The sequence below is a fragment of the Chionomys nivalis genome, chromosome 2 (assembly GCF_950005125.1).
Source record: "Chionomys nivalis chromosome 2, mChiNiv1.1, whole genome shotgun sequence".
Classification (NCBI taxonomy): Eukaryota; Metazoa; Chordata; class Mammalia; order Rodentia; family Cricetidae; genus Chionomys; species Chionomys nivalis.
Window position 1 is genome coordinate 132,331,839 of NC_080087.1, and position 20,291 is coordinate 132,352,129.

The following is a 20,291-nucleotide window of genomic DNA, read 5'->3' on the forward strand; positions in this document are numbered from 1 at the left end:
GCATGACCAAAATGCATCCCCTGCATAGGTGGCAGCTCCCAAAAGCCAGGAACCTGGTGCACACTGTATAGCTTGCAGGCAGCTCAACACATTGAAGAATATCCTCTCCAGGTGGCCCAGTTAATCTGAACCTCCTCCAGGCAGCTCAGCTGGTTTCTGCTTCTTCCAGAGAGCTGGTCTGCTCTCAGTCATCTTTGTTGCTTGTCTTGTCTGAGAGTGACCCTCAGCAATGTTTATTATTTATTACTGGGTGGGAGGGGCCTAATGAATCTGGTCAGTTTTAGGGACTTCCTGGAGCTATTTTGGGTTGTTTCGCTTCTGTTTTAAGGATGAAAAGTTTCCACCTGGGAAGACACTGCGTGTCCCAGCAGCACACGTTCCAGCTCCTCTCTTTGATGGACCAGGTATGGGGGAGGATGTGACTGGGGAAAGAGAGAGCATCAGGCCCTGTGGCGAACTTGTGGGAACTTGTTTCTGGCAAGGCTGCCGGCCATTGCACCATTGGACATGGGTGACGAACGAAGGCTTGCTTTGCAGTCGGCCTTGTGGCTTTCCAGTTTGGGTTTACCTAGAACTGTTTCAGGCAACAAAGATGTGCAGAAAGTGAAAGGAGTTTAAAGAGAAAATGCTGATACAGCTGATGTGCCTTCTTGTCTAGGAAAAATAGCCCGCCTTCCTGCACTGCTGTACTGTAGCCAGTAGTGTCATTCTGTGCACCAGCCATGAGGCCTTGGCCCCTGGAGGAGGTTTCTAGTCTTTGCAGGTTACATTCCTTTGTTTCTTCATATGTTAAAAGTACTACAATGTAGGTGCTTCAAAATAGCGCTGACAGTCTTTCCCATTGAAGCATTTGTTTTTTTTAAAAAATATTTATTTATTAAGTATACAATATTCTGTCTGCATATATGCCTGTAGGCCAGAAGAGGGCACCAGATCTCATTACAGATGGTTGTGAGCCACCATGTGGTTGCTGGGAATTGAACTCAGGACCTTTGGAAGAGCAGGCAAAGCTCTTAACCGCTGAGCCATCTCGCCAGCCCCTCATTGAGACATTTGTTTTATGAGAACTTATTTCCAAAGGAATGTAAGCATGATTTTTTTCTATTGTAATTGTTCAAAGAGGTGGTAAGATAGAGATTATGTATGTTAAGTAAATTAAGGTAAAATTGCAGAGTCTTCCTCTCGTACTTTAGGTGGATTGGCACATAGCTTCGTTTCTCATCTAGAAAAACAGAGAGGACTATCCTGGTCTCTTCAAAGAATTAAAGAGCAGAATATTCATAAAGCAGCTCAGGGACTTCAGGGATACAGTATCTAAAATATACTTGATAAGTATTAGCATGGCCCATCCCACCATGAAGTGCCAAACATGTCCAGCCGATAAAAAAAGAGGTGGAATCAGGCCGTGGTCTTAACTCAGTGATCATCCATTGTCTTTCTTCAGAGATACATTTCTTGTCAAGCTTGCCTGGGCGTACATTTTGTCCCTCCCACCAACATTCTCTTTCATTCTTTCTCCCCCGGCCCCACTTCAGGTAGATACACAGATCTATTAGGCAAATACAGACATTTGACTCTGTATTTAATAGAAAAGGGGCGCACATTTCACTGAATGAGATGTGACGTGGTGAGTTGCGCGCCATAGTTTAGCAGGGTTTAGACTCTGGGGTCTGTTTATCAATGCAGCCTTGAGCTTATGTTGTTTGGTTCAAACCCTTCGGTTTCCTAACCATTGCCACGTCATCTGTTGAAAAGCTGGAATATGGAGGCGCATCTCTACTGAGAGAAACACCGGTCTGGACATGTGTCACTTTCTTCTGCTCGTTTCTGTTATCATGTGAATTCATTGGGTCCTAAACATAGCTTTTGTGTCCAAGATTCAAGCTAGTTGAAGATTACATGTAAGATTTTCTCTTTTATGAGAAACCTGGGCTCTTAGCTCTGTTCTAAGCAGCCAGTCAACACCTAGACTCATCATTGTCCTGTGTTCCCGTCCTCAGGGCTCACGTTTTAAAGAATTGCTTGTCCCTGCTATTTAAGGTAGCTCCCAGCAGGTCTGCTTTCCAGGGACCCAGTTTTCACACAGCTCTTTTCAAAGTGGGAAGGAGTGGGGCTGTCCCAGCCTTTACAAGTGCGTTTGTCACTTGGACTCATATCTCATGAGCCAGGGCTTAGTCACATGTCAGCAAGCAACTGCAAAGATCATCTGTCTGCCCGTCCGTCCATCCATCCACCTATCTATCCATCTGCCATTGCCTTTTGAGACCTTTTGAAGTAGGGTCTTGCTGTATAGCCCAGTCTTCCCTGAGCTTGTAGCCCCCACGCCTCTGAAATACTGAGGTGATAGGGTATATACCACATTCCTGGTCAGATATAATCTTTATTCTTGGTGCTCATTAGCTTAGCCAAAAGTCAGGGGCTCTACTGCATGGGAGAAGTGCGTCAACGGAGGCAGTCACTGGCAGTTGGTGCTGCACGCTTTCAGCCTATAATGCAGATATCCTAATATAAAATGCTTGGCTTGTGAAATTCCCAGTGTGCCACATGGTCCGGGGAAAGTCCTAGTGCATTCTAGTTGGTATGTGAAAGTTAAGCTCCCGATGGGAGTTTCCGTGTGCATTTTGCATGCCATGGAAATATAGCTCTGTTGTTGGAAGAGGATGAAGTGAATACCAAGCCCCCAGCTTGAGAGAGTGAGCACACGGGGTCAGGTTGGCCACACGCTAACATTTCTTGTACCTCTTCTCCCTCTAGAATGCAAAGTCAGATTGCATTGGCAATTTCTTCCCAGGGTGCCTTCATTTTTCAGGAGAAGAATAAAGAGAAAATAATATAGCTGTGGGTCTAGCACTGATAAAATGCAGCCTGTTTGGGGTTAGGACTCTGTAGTCTGACAGATTGTGTGGGGGTGCTTCTGCATATGTGGGTGTCTGGTGTTTGTCGATTCGAGGGGAAAAGGAGGTTGAGTGTGTGACAATGTAGATTCTATAGATGACTTTATCACTGTGTTTTCTTCCTGATGCTCCCATGAGGAAGCATGAGACAGAGGACAAATGCTGGTGGACAGAACAGTGCTTGAAGAAAGGTGTGTGTGTGTGTGTGTGTGTTCGCATCAGGTTAACGCAAGTTCTCTACCAGTCTTCCAGGTCTTGGGAACATTGAGGTGGATTGCTGTTGCCCTTAAAGGGACCATTGGTTTTGTAGTTCAGGGCCTTGTAAAACAAATTTCTCATATGATAAGTCTCACACGGAAGGAGGGAGGGAGAGGGAGACGGAGAGACAAGTGGAGAGAGCATGCCTATCCGTGCTAGTGACAACTTCTCAGAGTACAGGCTTCTGGAAGTATGAAGGTCATATGTTGTGTCAGGTTCTGAACATACAAGAGTCACAAACTGGGCCTCTGGCCTCAAGACCATCCATTTGAAATCAAGTCCCTTGTTCTGGCTTTTACCGTCTGTCTGTCCGCTGCTAGTATTGCTCCTCATGTGTTCACCCTTCACCTCCACTATGATAGACCACTGCTGCTGCTTGTCTCTGGACCTTTGCATATGTCCCTTGTATGTCCCTTCTCTTTGGAATGCCCTTGCACCTGGCATCCTTCAAATTTTACCATCTCTGTTCTCCTTCGGTGGCTTCTGTTTTAATGATCCTCATGAGTTATAAGGATTTTCCTCTCTACATGATAGTGCATGTGTGCATGCATGCGCACACACACTCACTCACACACACACACTGGACCCTGCATCATTTGTGTGCATGCCTGATGCTTTCCCCCTGGAATTTCTCCAATGGAACCATTCTTTCCTACTCACTTTCCTCTCTAGCCATGTAATTGGTGGATGCATATTAGAACTAATGCTGGTGGAACCCAGTATGTCACAGAGCAGGGCATAGCAACGAATTAAACCTGATATGTTTACTATGGACAGAGATGAAGGAAGGGTTCATTATCTTTATGATAATGCATCTTAAAGGTCTGTGGATCTGGTAGGCAGTCCAGTGCCAGTAAGATCCCAGTGCCTGGTCACACACTCTGCACTTAATATTTATTGAATTGCCAGTGTAAAATGTCCCAGTTTAAAGAACACTTTGTGTCTGATGTGGGTGGGGAAAATCAGGGCACAATATTGTGCCATAAGAAGATAACGATCTACAGGAGCTAGAAGACAGGTGGTCATACTGAAGATGTAGAGAAGGCTAAAATTTGGGGGGAGGTAAAATACTTTAGTAGGGGTGACATGTGGAAGACAGACATCTTATCAGTGGAAGCCAATGACACTCCAGTAAGTGAAGTTCTAGGCATTTTGAGAGGATGCAGATGCCATGTCGTAGACATGGTAAATATCCGGTGACGTAGAAGAGCAGACCACACAGTTTCTTGGACACCTTCTCTTAACTCCCTCGGTAGTGGGGACAGTGTCTTGCCCTAGGTTGTCATTTGTCAAAAAATAGGAAATGTAGGTTTTTCTTTTTCTTAGACTTTTATACTAAGGTAGAATAGATGGTTGGATTGATTTAGACAATGGAGAGATTCAACTTCTGAAAAGAACGTTTGATTATTTAGAAAGAGGTTTTAGTAGGTTATTGATGACTTAACCCTTTACTTGTTTGACATTTATCGCTAAAGGAACTGGATCCACACATATTCTGTTGAAAGGTAGCTCATCCAGAGGGGGTATCTGCCTCCGTTATCTCTGTGTAAAGTCTCTAATTTGAGCTTTTTGGGGGTTTGATAGACTTGCATTTTTTTGACCCATTAAGTCTTAGAGCAAATTATCCTGTGAAAATTGATGTGTTTAGGCTGCATCTCTAGCATCAGAGTTGTATAATCATGGAATAACAAAATATCATCATGATCTTAATCAAAACATACTCCTTCCAGTCATTTTATAGCTTCAAAAAACAGCCCTGATGTGGGTTTGGATAATCCTGTCCTATTTTTTTAAAATACATATCATCTCTGTTCATAGTTATAACGTGTATCATAGGAAGCTCACGTCTCATCCTAATAGTAATTCGGCCTGTATTCTTCAGTTTGTAGTTAGAACTAAAGAAAGTGCAGCATGCCCAACGGCGCGTTAGATGTCGTGCAGTGGATGTGTCGTTTGGTAGGAGTCACACATCTCAGCTCTGGCTTGTTCTAATATTGGACTCTCGCTGTCCTGAGCGTCCCATCCTCTCCACATTCTGTGATTCCCAAGTCCCAGCCACCCCTCATTGTCCTCAGCTTCCCAAAAGTCATGTAGGCCAGCCCTTGTCCAGACTTCAATGTTCCCCAGTTGTTCTGTTTTTTACTATCAAATTCCAGTCAGTAAGAATAGACTTGCCACTACACTCTGGGGCTGCCAGCCTTTGAATGGATTGGCTCTTCAGGGGGTCCAGGCCTTGTCAGAAAGGCTTCCTAATGAATGTCTTCAAGACTCTTTATGCTTTACAGTTTTTGTTGTAGTGAATGCCTGCTCTTTAGTCCTTTATAACTATTTCTATATTTGAAAGTGAATCCCAAGGATTGGCCAAAGGTGAATTTAAATAAAGCATATTTTTTAACAATAAAATTCCTACCTAAATATCAGCATGAATGGTAGAAACTTGACTTAGGGAAGAATTATTTTAGTAGCAAATGGAAGAATTATCTTATGCATTAATTTCAGTTCGTTCACATGGTACTGAATTTGTATGTTAAAAGGAAAATATGAATGCTTCAGTAACTTTCTTCTTCAAATTTGACATATTCCTGGTCTTTAACTGTTATTTGAACCAGTCATCAGCAAAATATGTTAGATTTTCCAGGGACATCAAGCTTTCGCTAGATTAGTCTCTAAAACAGCTGATAAATATCATTTTTAAAAGTAAACTCAAACCAAGTACAAAGAAAACAGGAAAAAATACTTTTGCAAGTAGCTTGGTGCTTTAAAGAAATGGTAGTAGTTAAGCTATCTTAAGTTCAAGTGGTCATGATTTCCTGTTTCATAATTTGAGGACAGAGAGTGCCAGATATGGGTGCTGTTGGGGTTTTATTTGGTCCCCCTCTCCTTTTCTCGGGGGAGGGGGGCCGTTCTTTGAGACTATTGGCCTTGACCTTGCTATATAGCCAAGAATGACCTTGAATTGCTGCCCAAGCCTAAATGTGTAAATGAGTTCACAGTGATGAAATAACAATGGACCTATCTTAATCGTTGTGCGATTTGGCCTTGTTGTCTTGAGGGATGATATTCACTGGCTGTGCTTCGCCTGGCCCCACTAGTACAGGTTAGAACACTTCATAGATTTTCCATTAAATATGAAACTTGACTGCAACTTTCTTCAGCATTCTTTGGCTTATGGGAAGCCTGGTGCGGTGTGTCTCCAAACACATGGGACGACGTCACGTGTTCCACATAGAAAAGGCTTCTTAGCTTGCAGCAAATAAGTCATTTCAGCATCTAGGTTGCCACCTTGATTTCATGACTGACCCAACATTTCAAACACATTCACTTCTGTGTACATGACAGGGGCCTCTGTTCACACCGTCCTGTCTGGCCTCTCACGTGCCAGATCCTTTTTGCTACCCCCATCACAGACCAAAGTAACACCTTCCATCGAAGTGGGGCAATGTAGTCGGCCAGTCACACTCACACACCTGCTCTCACCAGAGCAGGTGAGCACATGGGCCAGAACACGTGGAGGACAAGGAGGAAGTTGCTTTTCACCATCCACCTTGGGTTTTGTTTTTGTTTATTTGTTTTATTTTTTAAAATTTATTTTTATTCTATGTGCATTGATATTTTGCCTACCTATAAATCTGCATGAAGGTATCAGATCCCCTGAACTAGAGTTACAGATAGGTGTGAGCCGCCAGGGGGATGCTGGAAATTGAGCCTGGGCCTCTGGAAGAGCAACTCATGTTTTTAATCACCATCTCTCGGGCCCACTATCCACCTTGTTCAGGCAGTTGGCCTCGTTTCAGCAGCTGTGCTGTGTATTTCAGGTTAGCTGGCACTCAAACTTCTAGATGAGTCTCCTGTCTTGGCCTCCCACCTCACTATAGAAGTGCTAAGATTCCAAATGTACGCTGCCACATCTAGGCGTTCTCACACGGGTTCAGGAAGTTGAGCTCAGTCATCAGGCTCTTGGCGTGCCTAGGTAGTGCTTTTGCCTGCTGAGCCATCTCTCCAGCCCATGGACTCTGGTGACTGACTCCGAGGACACACTGTTATTATATGACAAAGGTATGATCCACTTCCCCCTTTGGAACAATGGTTTGTGAAGCATTGACTAGGAATTTGCTAGACACACAGATTCTTGAGTCTTCCTCTAGTGAGTCAGACACTCTGGGTGCAGTTCAACTGTTTTTTTTTTTTCCCTAGACCTTAAGGGGACTCTAATGCAAACTGAAGTGAAAAAAACTCCTGCAATAGGAGATTATCCATGGCAAGAGAGGTTACTATGGGAGATAAAAACCACAAAAAAAATAGTAATTATTTTGGACTTCTTATTGTACTTTGTGGATATATATATAGTTGAACATGTCAAAATTAACATATAGATGTTAATGCCATAATACACATGTTAAACTTTCATTGGTTTAAGTTAATGTAGTCCTACAAAGAGTCTAAAATATTTTATACTGCTTCCGTTGTGTATGTGTCTGTGAATAAGCACGCACGCACACACACACACACACACACACACACAGAGAGAGAGAGAGAGAGAGAGAGAGAGAGAGAGAGAGAGAGAGAGAGAGGTAGGGGAAGTTTATGCTATGCTCTGTGAATAAAGGGAATAAATTAATCATGGATCCTGACCTCAGTGAAACTTACTCTCTGGCGAAGAGGAGACTGTCCACCTATTAAATTTGGGAGATCAGAGAAGTGTTCTTTGAGTCTTTGGATAAACATTTTTTAAATGCTCCAAGGATGTGTTCCCATGCCCTTACCACATGGTGTGGTTTAAACGTACAGAGTTTCCTTCTTTCCACACGTTTACTGCCTTCACCTTGACATCCTGGCTTGACTGTCGCTTGAGCAGACTTCCAATGAAGGCATGCCCAGAGAGTCTCAAAGCAGACTGCATAGAAGGATAACTCAGGCAGTCAAACCCATTGTAACAACAAGGAGAATCCACCAACGAGGGAGGGTTGCTGGTACATTTGGGGAGTTTGCCAGAGCCTTCTAGACAGAGAAATAAGAGGCAAGAGGAAGAGGGAGGAGTAGAAAGAGAAGGGGGAAAGAAGGAGAAGAAAGGAGTAAGTTTGAGGATGCACCAAAGTAGAATAACTGAATGGGGCTACCAAGTCTCTCTCTTCACAGCCTCTTAGAGTTGAGAATTCGTGCAGGTTTCTCAGTGTGGGAGCAAGCTTGCTTCTCCCACAGGTCAGAACATGGAAATGCCAACCGTGGGTCTAAAGCCATGGGCTAGACATGGGAAGAACTGTCGTCACATTCGGGAGGATGGACCTTTAAGGTTGAGTTGGTCTGAAACTTGTGAAGTTCAGTTGAGAACAGAAATATATGTATGCCACAAAGACAATCTCTTATTTTATCTGTGTAAAAAGAAGGTTGGGGGGAGAGGTTAGCTTAGTTGCAGAATTCTTGCTCAGCTTCAACAAAACACTGCCAAAAAGTAAAAGAGAAACAGGTAAAGTTAATTTTAGCAACATATAGTATATAAAACAATGCACACAAATATGATAACATAAAATCGATGTTAAAAATGTATTAATATGTCATATTTTCCACTCCTTTTAGAGTGGGTCTTTAAAATCTAGTATGTATTACTTTTGATGGCATGTCTGAATCCGGGTGTTAAACTTTCAGTTGTGAGTGTAGTCCGCTAAGAGCACAAAGCATTTTCTACTGCTTCAGTTTCTAAGGTGCATTTTACAACTATAGCTTGTAGTTCTTAGCTCCCCTAGAGCCTTTCAGTTGTGCGCAACCACATGCAGCTTGTGCTCTGCACCGATATCAGAGCCTATGAGAGGAAGCCAGAACCCTTCCCATCTCTCTCCATGTTCTGAAGTAGGACCTATCTGTCTTTGAGGTTGTGATTTCACTTGCTTACTTTTGAACAGCCATCTTAAAGTAGATACTCAGGCTATGGAGAGTTCAGCTAACCTAAGATGGCCATTGCTTTATAACTGTTTGAAGAATAAATTTTAAAAAACAATAGATAGTAATTTGCCCTGAAAATGGATAAATGCTTTGTGTAAATGCAGTAGTTTGGGTCCTAGTGCCTGGAAGGCCTTGGGTGAGGGAGTAACAGGTGAATGGTAAAAACAACATGAAGTCCAGATTAGCAAAGACGCTATTTTATGTAGTAGCTATTGGAGATGCTTTCGCTATTCTGGGCAGGTGCAGTCTTTGTCTTAGATTCCATCAGTCAGCCAATCCTTTATTGGAAAAGAAGAGAAACTACTTAAGATATAACTGGAATCAAAGAGAAACCTGGGCAATTTTCCAAAGCGGAGCCCATCAATAACTTGGTACTGGTACCTACAGCCTAAGCTGGTAGGACCAGCTAGTTTGCTTGTTGTTCTGTTTCTGGTATTAGGAAAGTTTCATGGCATTGCCTCTCCTGATGATTCATTCCCTACGTACAACACTGTAGTCTTTAGTGCTGTTGAGTGGGATGTGAAAGCAATTGGTGGGTCTGTGCTGATGGCCTTTGGTTGTCCTTAAATGAAAAAAAAAATGAACCCATTGCAGTATTTCCCATCCTCTCCATTTCCTGATCTGAGAAATATCCGTGTTCTTAATCCAAGTCCTGAAAGGAATGGAGCCTGATGTACCAGGATGCCTAGTAATCACATCACAAGTAAGCAAAGATTTAAATTAGCCTTTTCAGACCTCTAACCATGTCAAAGTTCTCCTTCTTTTAAGACATGGATTCAAAATGACGTTCTGCAGATCAGGAAGTGGATTTAGAAAATTTGCGTGCACACTGCTCATTTCCAAGGGTCTTTTAAAATCCTTGCATGCACAATTCTGCTTCCTGCTCATATTTCCTGCTCCCATCTGTATCTTAAAGGTGAACTTGAAACTCGGTGCATCTGCTCCATCACGGATGCTCTCCAGTCCAGCCCCAAAGGCAGCCTTTAGAACTGGACTTCCTAGGTCCATGCGCTCCACTTTCCAGGGGGCAGTTTTTCAGAAGGCCCAGGTCCTAGGTGTGAGATGAAAGTGGTCAGGATGCCTTTTTTTTTTCTCTGAGAGATGGGAAAGAGATGGAAATGGGGAAGTGGCCTGTGGTGGTGAAGCAATTACATTTAGTCCACTTCCAAGAAGAATGACAGATTTAAACAGCCATGCACACATTTTACCTCTTAAACCAGCAAGGGATTAGAATTCACCCCAGCTTTCTTGGTCCTGTGTGGACTCCAGTCTTTGTTAACAGTGAAGATGCAGTATGTTTGAAGAATTTATCATCATCATCATCATCAATATTAATGTAGTGTGTTCTACTGCACACTCGGAGCTGTACATGGATGCTTTGCCTGAAACTGACAGTCTCACAGAGAAAGGGGACAGTAGCACACTAATGCCAAGGCACGCACCAGCACCGTGCCATCTCGTTTCCAACATGGCACACACCAGCCCCACGTGGTCTCATTTCCAACATGGCACACACCAGCCCCACGCGGTCTCATTTTTAACACGGCACACACCAGCACCATGCCGTCTCGTTTCCAACATGGCACACACCAGCCCCACGTGGTCTCATTTCCAACATGGCACACACCAGCACTGTGGCGTCTCATTTCCAAGTGAGAGGGACAGCGTGCACTTTGTCTTTTATTTCATCTTATTTAGAGACACGGCTGGCTTTGAATTCTGCATCCTCCTGCCTCCTTCCACCTCCCACATGCTAAGATTGCAGTGTGTGCCTCTGAGTCCCCCATCACCTGCTTTTCCTCAGAGGCTAATGAGGGTAGGGCTCCTTTGAGCCAGAAGCTGAATGAAGAGCTGTATGAAGGAACAAGAGCCAGAGCATACAGAGGCCCTGAGGTAGAAGTGCCTTTAAGAAGCAGAGCTGCCGGCAAGATGGCGATTCCTGGAAGGGGAGGCTGGTTGATGAGAAAGGTGGTCAGGATTCAGGTCATGCTAAATGCACACTGTAGGGCTCTGTAGACTTGCGACTTTTTCTGAGAATGATGGAGAACAACTAAACATTTGTATTTCATTTTAACCTTATTTGAGGTGGGAATGGTTATGGTAGCCTGGTGTAGTCTGTTGTTACCTTTCACAGAAAATGGTGTGTGGGGATGTGTGGGGGTATGTGGGGGCATGTGGGGGTGCAGGCATGCATGCACACATGTGTGTGCATGCATGTGAAGTTCTTCAGTTTCTATTATTTTCTACCTCATTTGCTTTGAGACAGTCGCTCACTGAACCTGAGCTCACTGGTTTTGCTAGGCTGGCTAGCCCGTGAGTTTCAGGCATCCTGTCTCCACCCACCTAGCTCGGAGATTATAGGTGTGTGGCACAATGCTTGCTGTTTTAAATGTGGATGCTGGGGTTCCAAATTCAAGTCCTCATGTCACCTACTGAGCCATCTCCCCAGCCCTCAGAAAAAGGTTTTCAGATGCTTAAGACAAAACCCATAGAATGTCAAAGAAGCCGATTGTGTGGGTATGTCAAGGTGCCCTGAAAGAGACACATGCTGTGGTTTGAATTTTCAAAGGTTTCTGTGAAGAATTAAACTGTAAGGGCCAGGAACAGAAGCAGATCAGTAGCGTGGAGCTAGAGCAGCTGCCTCTCTTTGCCTTCCAGGACCCTGGCCTTAGAAGCTGGGCTGTGCAACTCCATCTTTTTGAGTGCAAGAGGGAAAAAAAATGTATAACTTTTATTTATATTTAATTTACAATCTTTTTGAGTGCAAGAAGAATAATGTATGACTTGATTTATATTTAATTTGCCCTCATTCTTTTTAACGATTGCTCTGTTGAATATAGGCTTTACAATATCCTAGCATGCTAGGACTTTAGTACATTTATATAATTCATGAATAAATCTACATGTGTTTGGACTGCATGGTCAGAAAGTATTTATGACACTGTTTTTTGATCCATCAGGCCTGCCAGTTGCAGTTTAGGGGGAGTGGCCCTGTGAGAAGCCGAGAAAATGCCATGCTGCTTTAGAGCACACTCCATTTCAGATCCATTTTGTGGGAGCGTGTGAATTCTTGCTGTAATTCAACCTCGATAAATGTCAGTTGTGTTTTTCAGGCACCCTCACCTCTCCTTAAGAGCCCTCATCCAGCAGTAAATCACCTCTGAGGTGGCATGTCTCCCCCAGGGAAACAAGGTTTGTGATGTGCTTGCCAGGCAGGCAAAGTGGTTCTTGATATTCAAACTGAGATCCGGGGGTTGTGAAGGGTGCTCTCCTTCCTGCACTGGGAGCTGGGCGCATAGTAGCTGGGTGTGCAGTCGCCTCTGGGAGGTGTACGCCTGCCTCTGCTCTGTGATCCACTGAGGACTCTAGACCTAATGCTTTATGTGTCTCTTAATCTGTCTGTCTCAAACGCCCTTCACCTGGACATTTTTGTTCACTCTTGGGGTGCAGTGGATGAATGGTATAGCCATTCTCGGTGTCCCTCAGCTGCCATCTGCTTCATTTTTATGCCCTGGAGGAGGAAGTCATGGTGAATGCGAAGGCCAGGTAGGGAGAAGAACTGGGTCACAGCTTTCCTAGGCCGCTACCATCCCTCTGGTCTTCTCCCTCTTCCTCATCCACCTTCCTTCTCTTTCCTCTCCTTCCTCTTCTTCCTCCCCCTCTTTTACCTTATACTTCCCCCTCTCTCTTCCTTCCTCTCCACCCACCTCCCTCCTACCCCCACTCCTATCCTTCTTTCTCCCTTCCCTCCCCCCCCTTTTTCTCATTAAAGTTATTTTCTTATTCCAAACATGGAAATTCCTTTATATAGAAAGAAGATTAAGCCTTTCATGAAATGAGCAGACTTTGCTTTAGGTAGGACCAGTAGGGTACGAATTCATGCCTTTTAGGTCTCGGTGGGTCCACACCTCAGATCTAGTGAGATGTTAGAGTCTATGGAGAAGCTATCCTGACCACGGTGAAAATGCTAACAAGAATTTTACAGACCTGCCTCACCAGTATAGACCAACTTAAGGATCTGGGCCCAGAATGTGGAGGTACAGCAGCCTGATTCCTGGTCCTGATGAGAAGGCGTATCTGCAACTCCGTGTGTCTTTTCTGCTCCTCCTCTGAGTCCTGTGTTCAGGCACAGCCCCTTCATTTTGCTGAATTCTCTTATGATTACTAAAATTTTCTCATTAATGAGTATTTGCAGGAATGGTAACTTGAAGATAAACTGATTAGACATTGAGAAAAACAAACCTAAAACCAAAAACCAGGTCAGTGAGTCACCGTAATGTAACGTGACTCAGATGTCCTTTGCACTCGTGCCTGACCACAGCCAAGACAGTGCAGGGAGAATGACCCTGAGCCGCATCAGGCCTAGGCTGTCTCACTGTACCCTGCTGCCAGAGTCACAGCCCCAGGGCTCTGAACCCTCCTGCGTAAGACAACTGGTGTGTGCAGGGAACAAGCCAGGCAGCTGCAATATTTGGGGGAAAATAACTGAAATTTAATTTAAGAAACAAAACAGTTAAAAGAATTCAGCAAAAGAAAACCGAACACTTTGAAATGAGAAAAACAAAAACCCTAAGTGCCCCTGCTTCTGTTTCCTTTCTTCTCTGTCCTTTTTGGACCCCTTCTAACATGATTAGCACTGCTGGACCAGCCAGTTCCAGGGCGACATTGATCTGGCGCGGTGGATATTGGTTGTGGCTGTGGGATTCATAGTATTTCCTCAGCTCCTTGTTGTCATTTGACCATGCTTAGTTCCTGGAACTAGGAAATTTCGGCCTTTAGATTTATTAGTATTGTTGTTGTTGTTATTATTATTATTTGAAGGTCTTTGGGACTGGAAGGCATTTTGAATTTTTGAGCACTTAGGTGCCTTGTTCATATTTACATATGTATTTTTGCATGATCCACGACATTAAGTAGCTGATGCCCACTAGTCTTTCAAACAGGTCACGGGATGGGGGTAGGGATAGCTTCCTTTCCTAGGGCATCCCTCTCGTTCTGAATGTACCTGAAGAACACTCTGGTCTTTTCTCCATCCACATACTGAATAGCTACCATAACGTGGACTGTCTCCTTGTTTCTCAGCATTGAAGGTGACCATATTGGCTCCAGCCTTGCCTGTCTGGAGTCATGAGCTCTCGGTGCTTTTTAAATTGACATCTGATTAGGCCTTCCTCCCAAGCAGTTCCTGCAAACACAGAAACTAGGGGAAGAATTGACGTTCATTGGCTATTCACAAGGTACCTGGCCCATGAAATCTGTTGTACGTACCATAGCTTATTTTAAAACAGATTTACTAATAAGTCCACTGACTCCCATTGAATGGATAGAGGCACTGAGTAATGAATTCACAGGTGTGCTGACTCACAAGCTGAGGGGAAATCTTCACGCTTCTCTGCAGCAAGTATGTCCTTTTCACATCAGGAGTTATCAGTAAGGTAAACCCAATATTGCTTGCTGCACACACACTTCCATAAATGAATCCTTTCTCCTAGGCTTCCTTGTACTCTTGGTTCCCTTTGAGAGAAATTTGTGTCTTGCAAAGCTTACTTGGGCAACAATTTAATGAAGTAAGAATCTCAAGCATGGGTGGGTGGTGGAGCCTCATACCTTTAATCCCAGCACTGGGGGGTGGGGGCAGAGGCAGGCAGATCTCTGTGAGTTCATGGCCATCCTGGTCTACAGAAAGAGGTCTAGGACAGTGAAGGCTACACAGAGAAACCAGGTCACACACACACACACAAAAAAAAAAACAACGGGGGAGGGGTGGAGAATTTCAAGCATGTTTGATTTGATTTCAAGTGATAAAAATAGAGAACTGTGAGCACTTTTTAGTCAAGTTTAAAGGGAAATGGTACTGTAACTAGTAATGTTTTCTTAAATGCGTGCTGGGAGACGTAGCTTTTGAAAATGCAGAAAGATGGTTGTATCCATCGTACTTTGGATGGGTAGCCTCTGTAGCCTGAAACATGTGTGTGTGAGTGTGTGTGTGATGTGTGTGCTCTTGTAGCTGTGTCTGTGTGTGCATGCAGATGTGTGCTCATGAACACAGAGGCCAGAGGTCAGCATCAGGTGTCTTCTTCCATCATGTTCCACTTTGGTTTTTGAGATGATCTCTCAGTGAACCTGGGGCTCCCTGGCATGGTTAAGCTAACTGGCTGGTCAAGAATGCCAGGGATCAGCTTGTCTCACTCTAGTGCCGGGGTTGCGGGTGTGCACAGCTGTACGCAGCTGTTTCCCATGGGTGTCAGGATGCTTATTTGTGTGCCCGTGCTTACGCATCAAGCACTTTAGTGAGCCTGGCCCTCAAATCGTATACTTTATAATGTTTAGTAATAATGTGAGTCTCCCATTTGCCTGCTACTGTTTCTAATTAATTCGTAGTATGTAAGCTATATTGTTAATTTTTGCAAACCTTTTAGAGGTACACACTATTGTTATCTCTGAGAAAACATGCCTAACTTGCCCAAGGTTAGACAGCCACCCAAGATTAATCACCCTTGCCTGTGGTTAAAGATGGGACCCCAGGAAGATTGACTTTGAGTCCCAAACCACTGCACTCACCTGCCTTTCGGTGGCAGGGCCTCCATGTCATGATTTCATTTGGGGTTTTAAACATTTTTCTACTTAATGAGGATCAGCTCATTATATAGTTAGAAGGATAAATATTTGTCCTATTTGATGACAGATATGATGGGTTTTTTTTAAAAAAAAAAAGCCCCAGGCAAAGTCATGCACGTTTTCTTACATACTCCTCCATCTGTAATAACTCTTGTGAAAAGGTCGCTTGAGCACAGTGCTCGGATTTCATGTTCCTCAGCAGCTTCTCTGTGGCTAAAGCTTGCTCTACAAATCGGCTTCTGCATTATTTTGTGATGATGTATATGCTATCCAGTGCGAACACTCTAGAAGAGAGCCACTGAGTCATGGGAACCTCCCAGCTAGGACCTCTGGGAGCTTTCCCCATGAATGCCAGGAACTGGGAAGTGAGTTTTGTCTTTCTCTCAGATGAGATCCTGCCGTCTGTCCGACCAGTCACATTTACTGGAAGGAACACTGTTCTGGGAGCCTGAGAGGTGTCTCTCATCACTTAACTACCTGGCTATGGGTTGCGGGGAAAGAGGCAGGGAAGGGAGAGACAAAAAAGACTGAAATGGTAATTTACTGCAGGTTCTTGAGAAAAATAGAATTAGAAGCATTTGTGGTTCGGATGAAAATAGCACATTTCCTTTCTGCTTGGACCACGAGGCTCAGAGTGCTCCGCGGAATAGAAAATACATAAAAATTGATTCCTCACCAGTTGAAGGAAATGCCCTGACTCTGGGAACTGAAATGACAGCCCCAGAACCGAAGATCATGTAAAGCCACTTTTGAAGGTTAAAAAAAGAAGGAAACGAAAACAACACCAGGAGGCACACACACACACGCATACACACACGCACACACACACACGCACACACACATGTACACACACACGCACACATATACACACACCACACCACACACACAACGCACACGCACACGCACGCGCGCGCACACACGCACGCGCGCGCACACACGCACATATAAATATTTATATAGGCATTCTATATTAGGGAACATAGTCTACCTACAATGATCTGAGAGGCCATTTTCTGATACTGACCACCAGGTAGCAGAAGCTGAACAGGCGTGAAGTCCTTCCTTGCTGACCATGGTCCTTCCGTGTCTTCTGCAGGTGAGAAGCCTTACAAGTGCTCATGGGAAGGATGCGAGTGGCGTTTTGCACGGAGCGATGAGCTCACAAGGCACTACAGGAAACACACAGGTGCAAAGCCCTTTAAGTGCAACCACTGCGACAGGTAAGGCCACTTAGAAGCTGCTGGACTGAGGAGGAAGATGGCGCAGTAGGTTGGAGGGTGATCCACACGTATGAGGTGGGACTAGTCACAGGCCTGTTTCACACCCAGCTCCACGGCACTAGCAATGCCTTCTACTTCTGTACTGCTTTAAAAAAGTGAGATGCAGCATGCTCGTACGTGGTCTAAATTCAGGTTCTTGATTTGGTTGCACAATATTTACTCTGGCCGGGCGGTGGTGGCGCACGCCTTTAATCCCAGCACTTGGGAGGCAGAGGCAGGTGGATCTCTGTGAGTTCGAGACCAGCCTGGTCTACAAGAGCTAGTTCCAGGACAGGCTCCAAAACCACAGAGAAACCCTGTCTCGAAAAACCAAAAAAAAAAAAAATTTACTCTGAATTGGCCTTAAACAAGTGCTGGTCCCTGGGTACAAACAAGACATCAACACTGGCTCGCACAGAGGTGGTGGGAGAGAGAATTACAGTGTACTGGAAGAGGGAATAGAATGTCTCATCGTGGTTGCCCTTTGATCTTTTTATTATCATCCATACCACCTTTCCTCATCTTTCATAGCAAAGGGAAGAAAAGGTTGATTCATGGGAGAAAGACTGATTTCCAAGACTTTTCTCTGAAGCAGTATTGGAAATGGTTTACTACAGGAAAGGCCTGGTCTTTGGGCATCTGGACTATTCCTTCCTCGATGAAAATATGCTTAAGGGTCCAAAGACGGCAATACTCCCCCAACTCACCCTTAATTCAATTTCAAACCTTCAGCATTTGATAGTGGAAGGATCACGTAGCAACATATAGTAGCCGAGTAACAGCATCTGACAGCCCTGGCATTATCAGCCGATAAACCCCAAAATGGAGACTCTGCAGGCCAAGGTGAAGGCAGGATTAGGTTTAGACATAATCAAATAATGGGCTTGCATCTGAGCATGTTATCCTTCTAATCCTATTTCTGTGTTTAAAAGGAAGCTTAAGAAAATTAACCATCTTTTTAATGCAATACTAAAGGTCTCAGTTATGATGAGAAAAATGCTTCTAATACAATAAAAGCCCCTGAAAGCCTCAGGGCTCCTCGGCTTTGGACAGAGGCTTGCAGGATGGCAGGAGGGGGAGCAGGATGTCCACCCAGGCCTGGCTGTCCTTGGGAGGAAATGAGATCTCTCTCACTTCCTGCGTCTCCCAGTCCCTGTGCTCTACGCCTGCATCTCCCACTGGCTAGACCTTCCTCTGAGGGTTTGCAAGCTTGGAGAGCAGAACAGAGATGGGAAGTCCGTGCTCTGCCAAGTTAGCCCAAGCTTACAAAGGACAGTTCTCCGTTTCCTCCCCCATTCTTCCGGAAGAGGCTATTTTCCTCTTATCTCTGTACTCTAAGAACTAAATAAAGATCCCGCGCCTCCTGGAGGCAGAGATAACCTCCCCCCAGGCCTGAGGAAGTGTGCCTCTCAGGGCTATTGTCTTCTACTGCCTGGAGAGCTGTGTCTGCAACCCAGGAAGTGGCCCTTGTTCCACAGCCATTCCTTTTCCTAGAAGGCCTCAGGAGTGCAGCCTCTTTTTTCTTCAGCGTGTCCCAGTCAGTGTCTCTGTGTTTGGCACCATCTCCAACCTCGATTCCCATATCCCGGTTGAGTCCTCCCCAGCCCTGGCTGATAAAGAAGCCTATAGGTGGGTGTTGGCTCTGCCCACAGGCCTGTGAAGAGCTTCCCACTGTTACTTCCTGGGATGAAGATGAATCTTTGTGAGTTGTCAGCGCAGTGGCAGAGGTACCCTGCCCATTTCTTGAGGGTGTTGAGGTTGACTTGGAGATGGTGGCATTATGGCTTGTCCTCGTGCTTAGAAGCGGCCAGTGAGCACTTAGGAGGAAATTGCCAGGTCAACTCAACTGAGGAGTTCCTGACTTGATCCATTAGCGGTCAGTCATCCACTTGTGTGACTGATGCGGAAAAATATTCCCAGCCTGCTGGGTGTGAGGGAGAGAGCGGTGATGGGAAATCTGGTGAGTCATTTGCTTTCTTTTCCTCATCAAAATGCACTGTGGCCTTTGGAGGTGGAGTTTGTTGTGTCGATGGCACAGATTCGGTGGTGCTGAGGGAATTTGAGTAGACCAGAGCCCTATGCCCTAGGTCAACCTCAGGAATAAGGGCGGGAACTCGCTAGTGCGTCTCATGACAAGCAGTACCTCCAATTTCACCACTTAGGGTGCTAAGAATAGACAGGTCTGAGAGCTGTCGTGAGGACCCAGAGCAGATGAAAGTCCCCAGTGATGGGAGCTGCCATTCCTTAGGAGACTTTGACCTTTGGACATTGAGGATATCTACAGCTGCTAGCAGGATCCTGTGTCCTGTTGGCTTCACAGTGTGTGTGAATGCATTGTTCCTTGCCTCAGACGTTGTGCAGTTCAACCCCTTTTCTGTAGAGACTCAATGAGGTTTAGCCTCCCTTTTCTTAAACATACACCATGTATAATGTACGCTTTTATTTTGTGTGTGTGAGTTTTAAAAATACACGAAGTAATTAAATTTATTTGCTTCCTTTGCTCCTACTTAAAATGTAGTTTTATCTAGAACAATTGTACCTGACCACCACAGGCTCCTATTCCTAGACGTTGTCATGGCGATTGCTTTTGTACTGTCCCCACCACTCTCTGTTGCCTCTCCACCGTGAAAGCACGGCATTGGTTGTCTGGTATTATCCTACTTCCTGTGATATTTCCTCTCACAAGGAGCACTATTTCTTCATACGTACTGCCTTTTCACACGTGGAAAGAGGCAGTCCTGGAGTGTTGTGCATTTGTTAGACTAGGCTCGGTGTGCTTACATACTTTCCCTGCCTGGCCCCAAGGACACTTGAGTTTTGTGACTCCAGGCTTCAGGTTCAGGTTGGAGAGAAAACCAGTGAGGACTGTATCACATCCTCAGCATCCGACAGAGCCTTCTGTAGCCCGACAAGTGATCCGTGCCAGAGGGACAGGTCCTGTCTCAGCGTAAAGTGCACGAGGCTAGTGATGGGGATAATCAGAGCTCCAGTTCTACAGGGAGCAGGCTGGTAGAATCCCGGTGGGCCTGCTACCAAGGTGGTCATAAACGGTCTTAGATAGTTGAGGGTGAGCGTTTTAGTTCTATAGTAGTACACCCTTAGGTGATAAAAACAGTTAGGTCAGCCACCAAGTCCTCTAGAGGGTTGCAGTTGGCTTAGCATACATTCAGAGTGCCCCGACTGTAAGTGAGAATGACTAGTCCTCTGCAATGTACCGATTCCAATCACTAAAGACCTTGTTATGTAGTCACTAGGCTACTGTGTCATGAATACCTCCTGGGGTGTGGGAACCTTAAAATGACTGACATTTAAGATGCCCTTCTAG

At 44.9% G+C, this 20,291-nt stretch overlaps 1 protein-coding gene across 3 annotated transcripts in view; it reads left to right on the forward strand.

Annotated features, from left to right (window-relative positions):
* Nucleotides 1-20,291, forward strand: part of Klf7 (KLF transcription factor 7) — an 87,755-nt gene that overhangs the window by 58,482 nt on the left and 8,982 nt on the right. For all 3 annotated transcript variants that reach the window (XM_057762040.1, XM_057762041.1, XM_057762042.1), the window contains exon 3: nucleotides 16,804-16,927. In XM_057762040.1, the coding sequence (XP_057618023.1) occupies nucleotides 16,804-16,927 (124 nt within the window). The remainder of the gene's footprint in view (nucleotides 1-16,803; nucleotides 16,928-20,291) is intronic.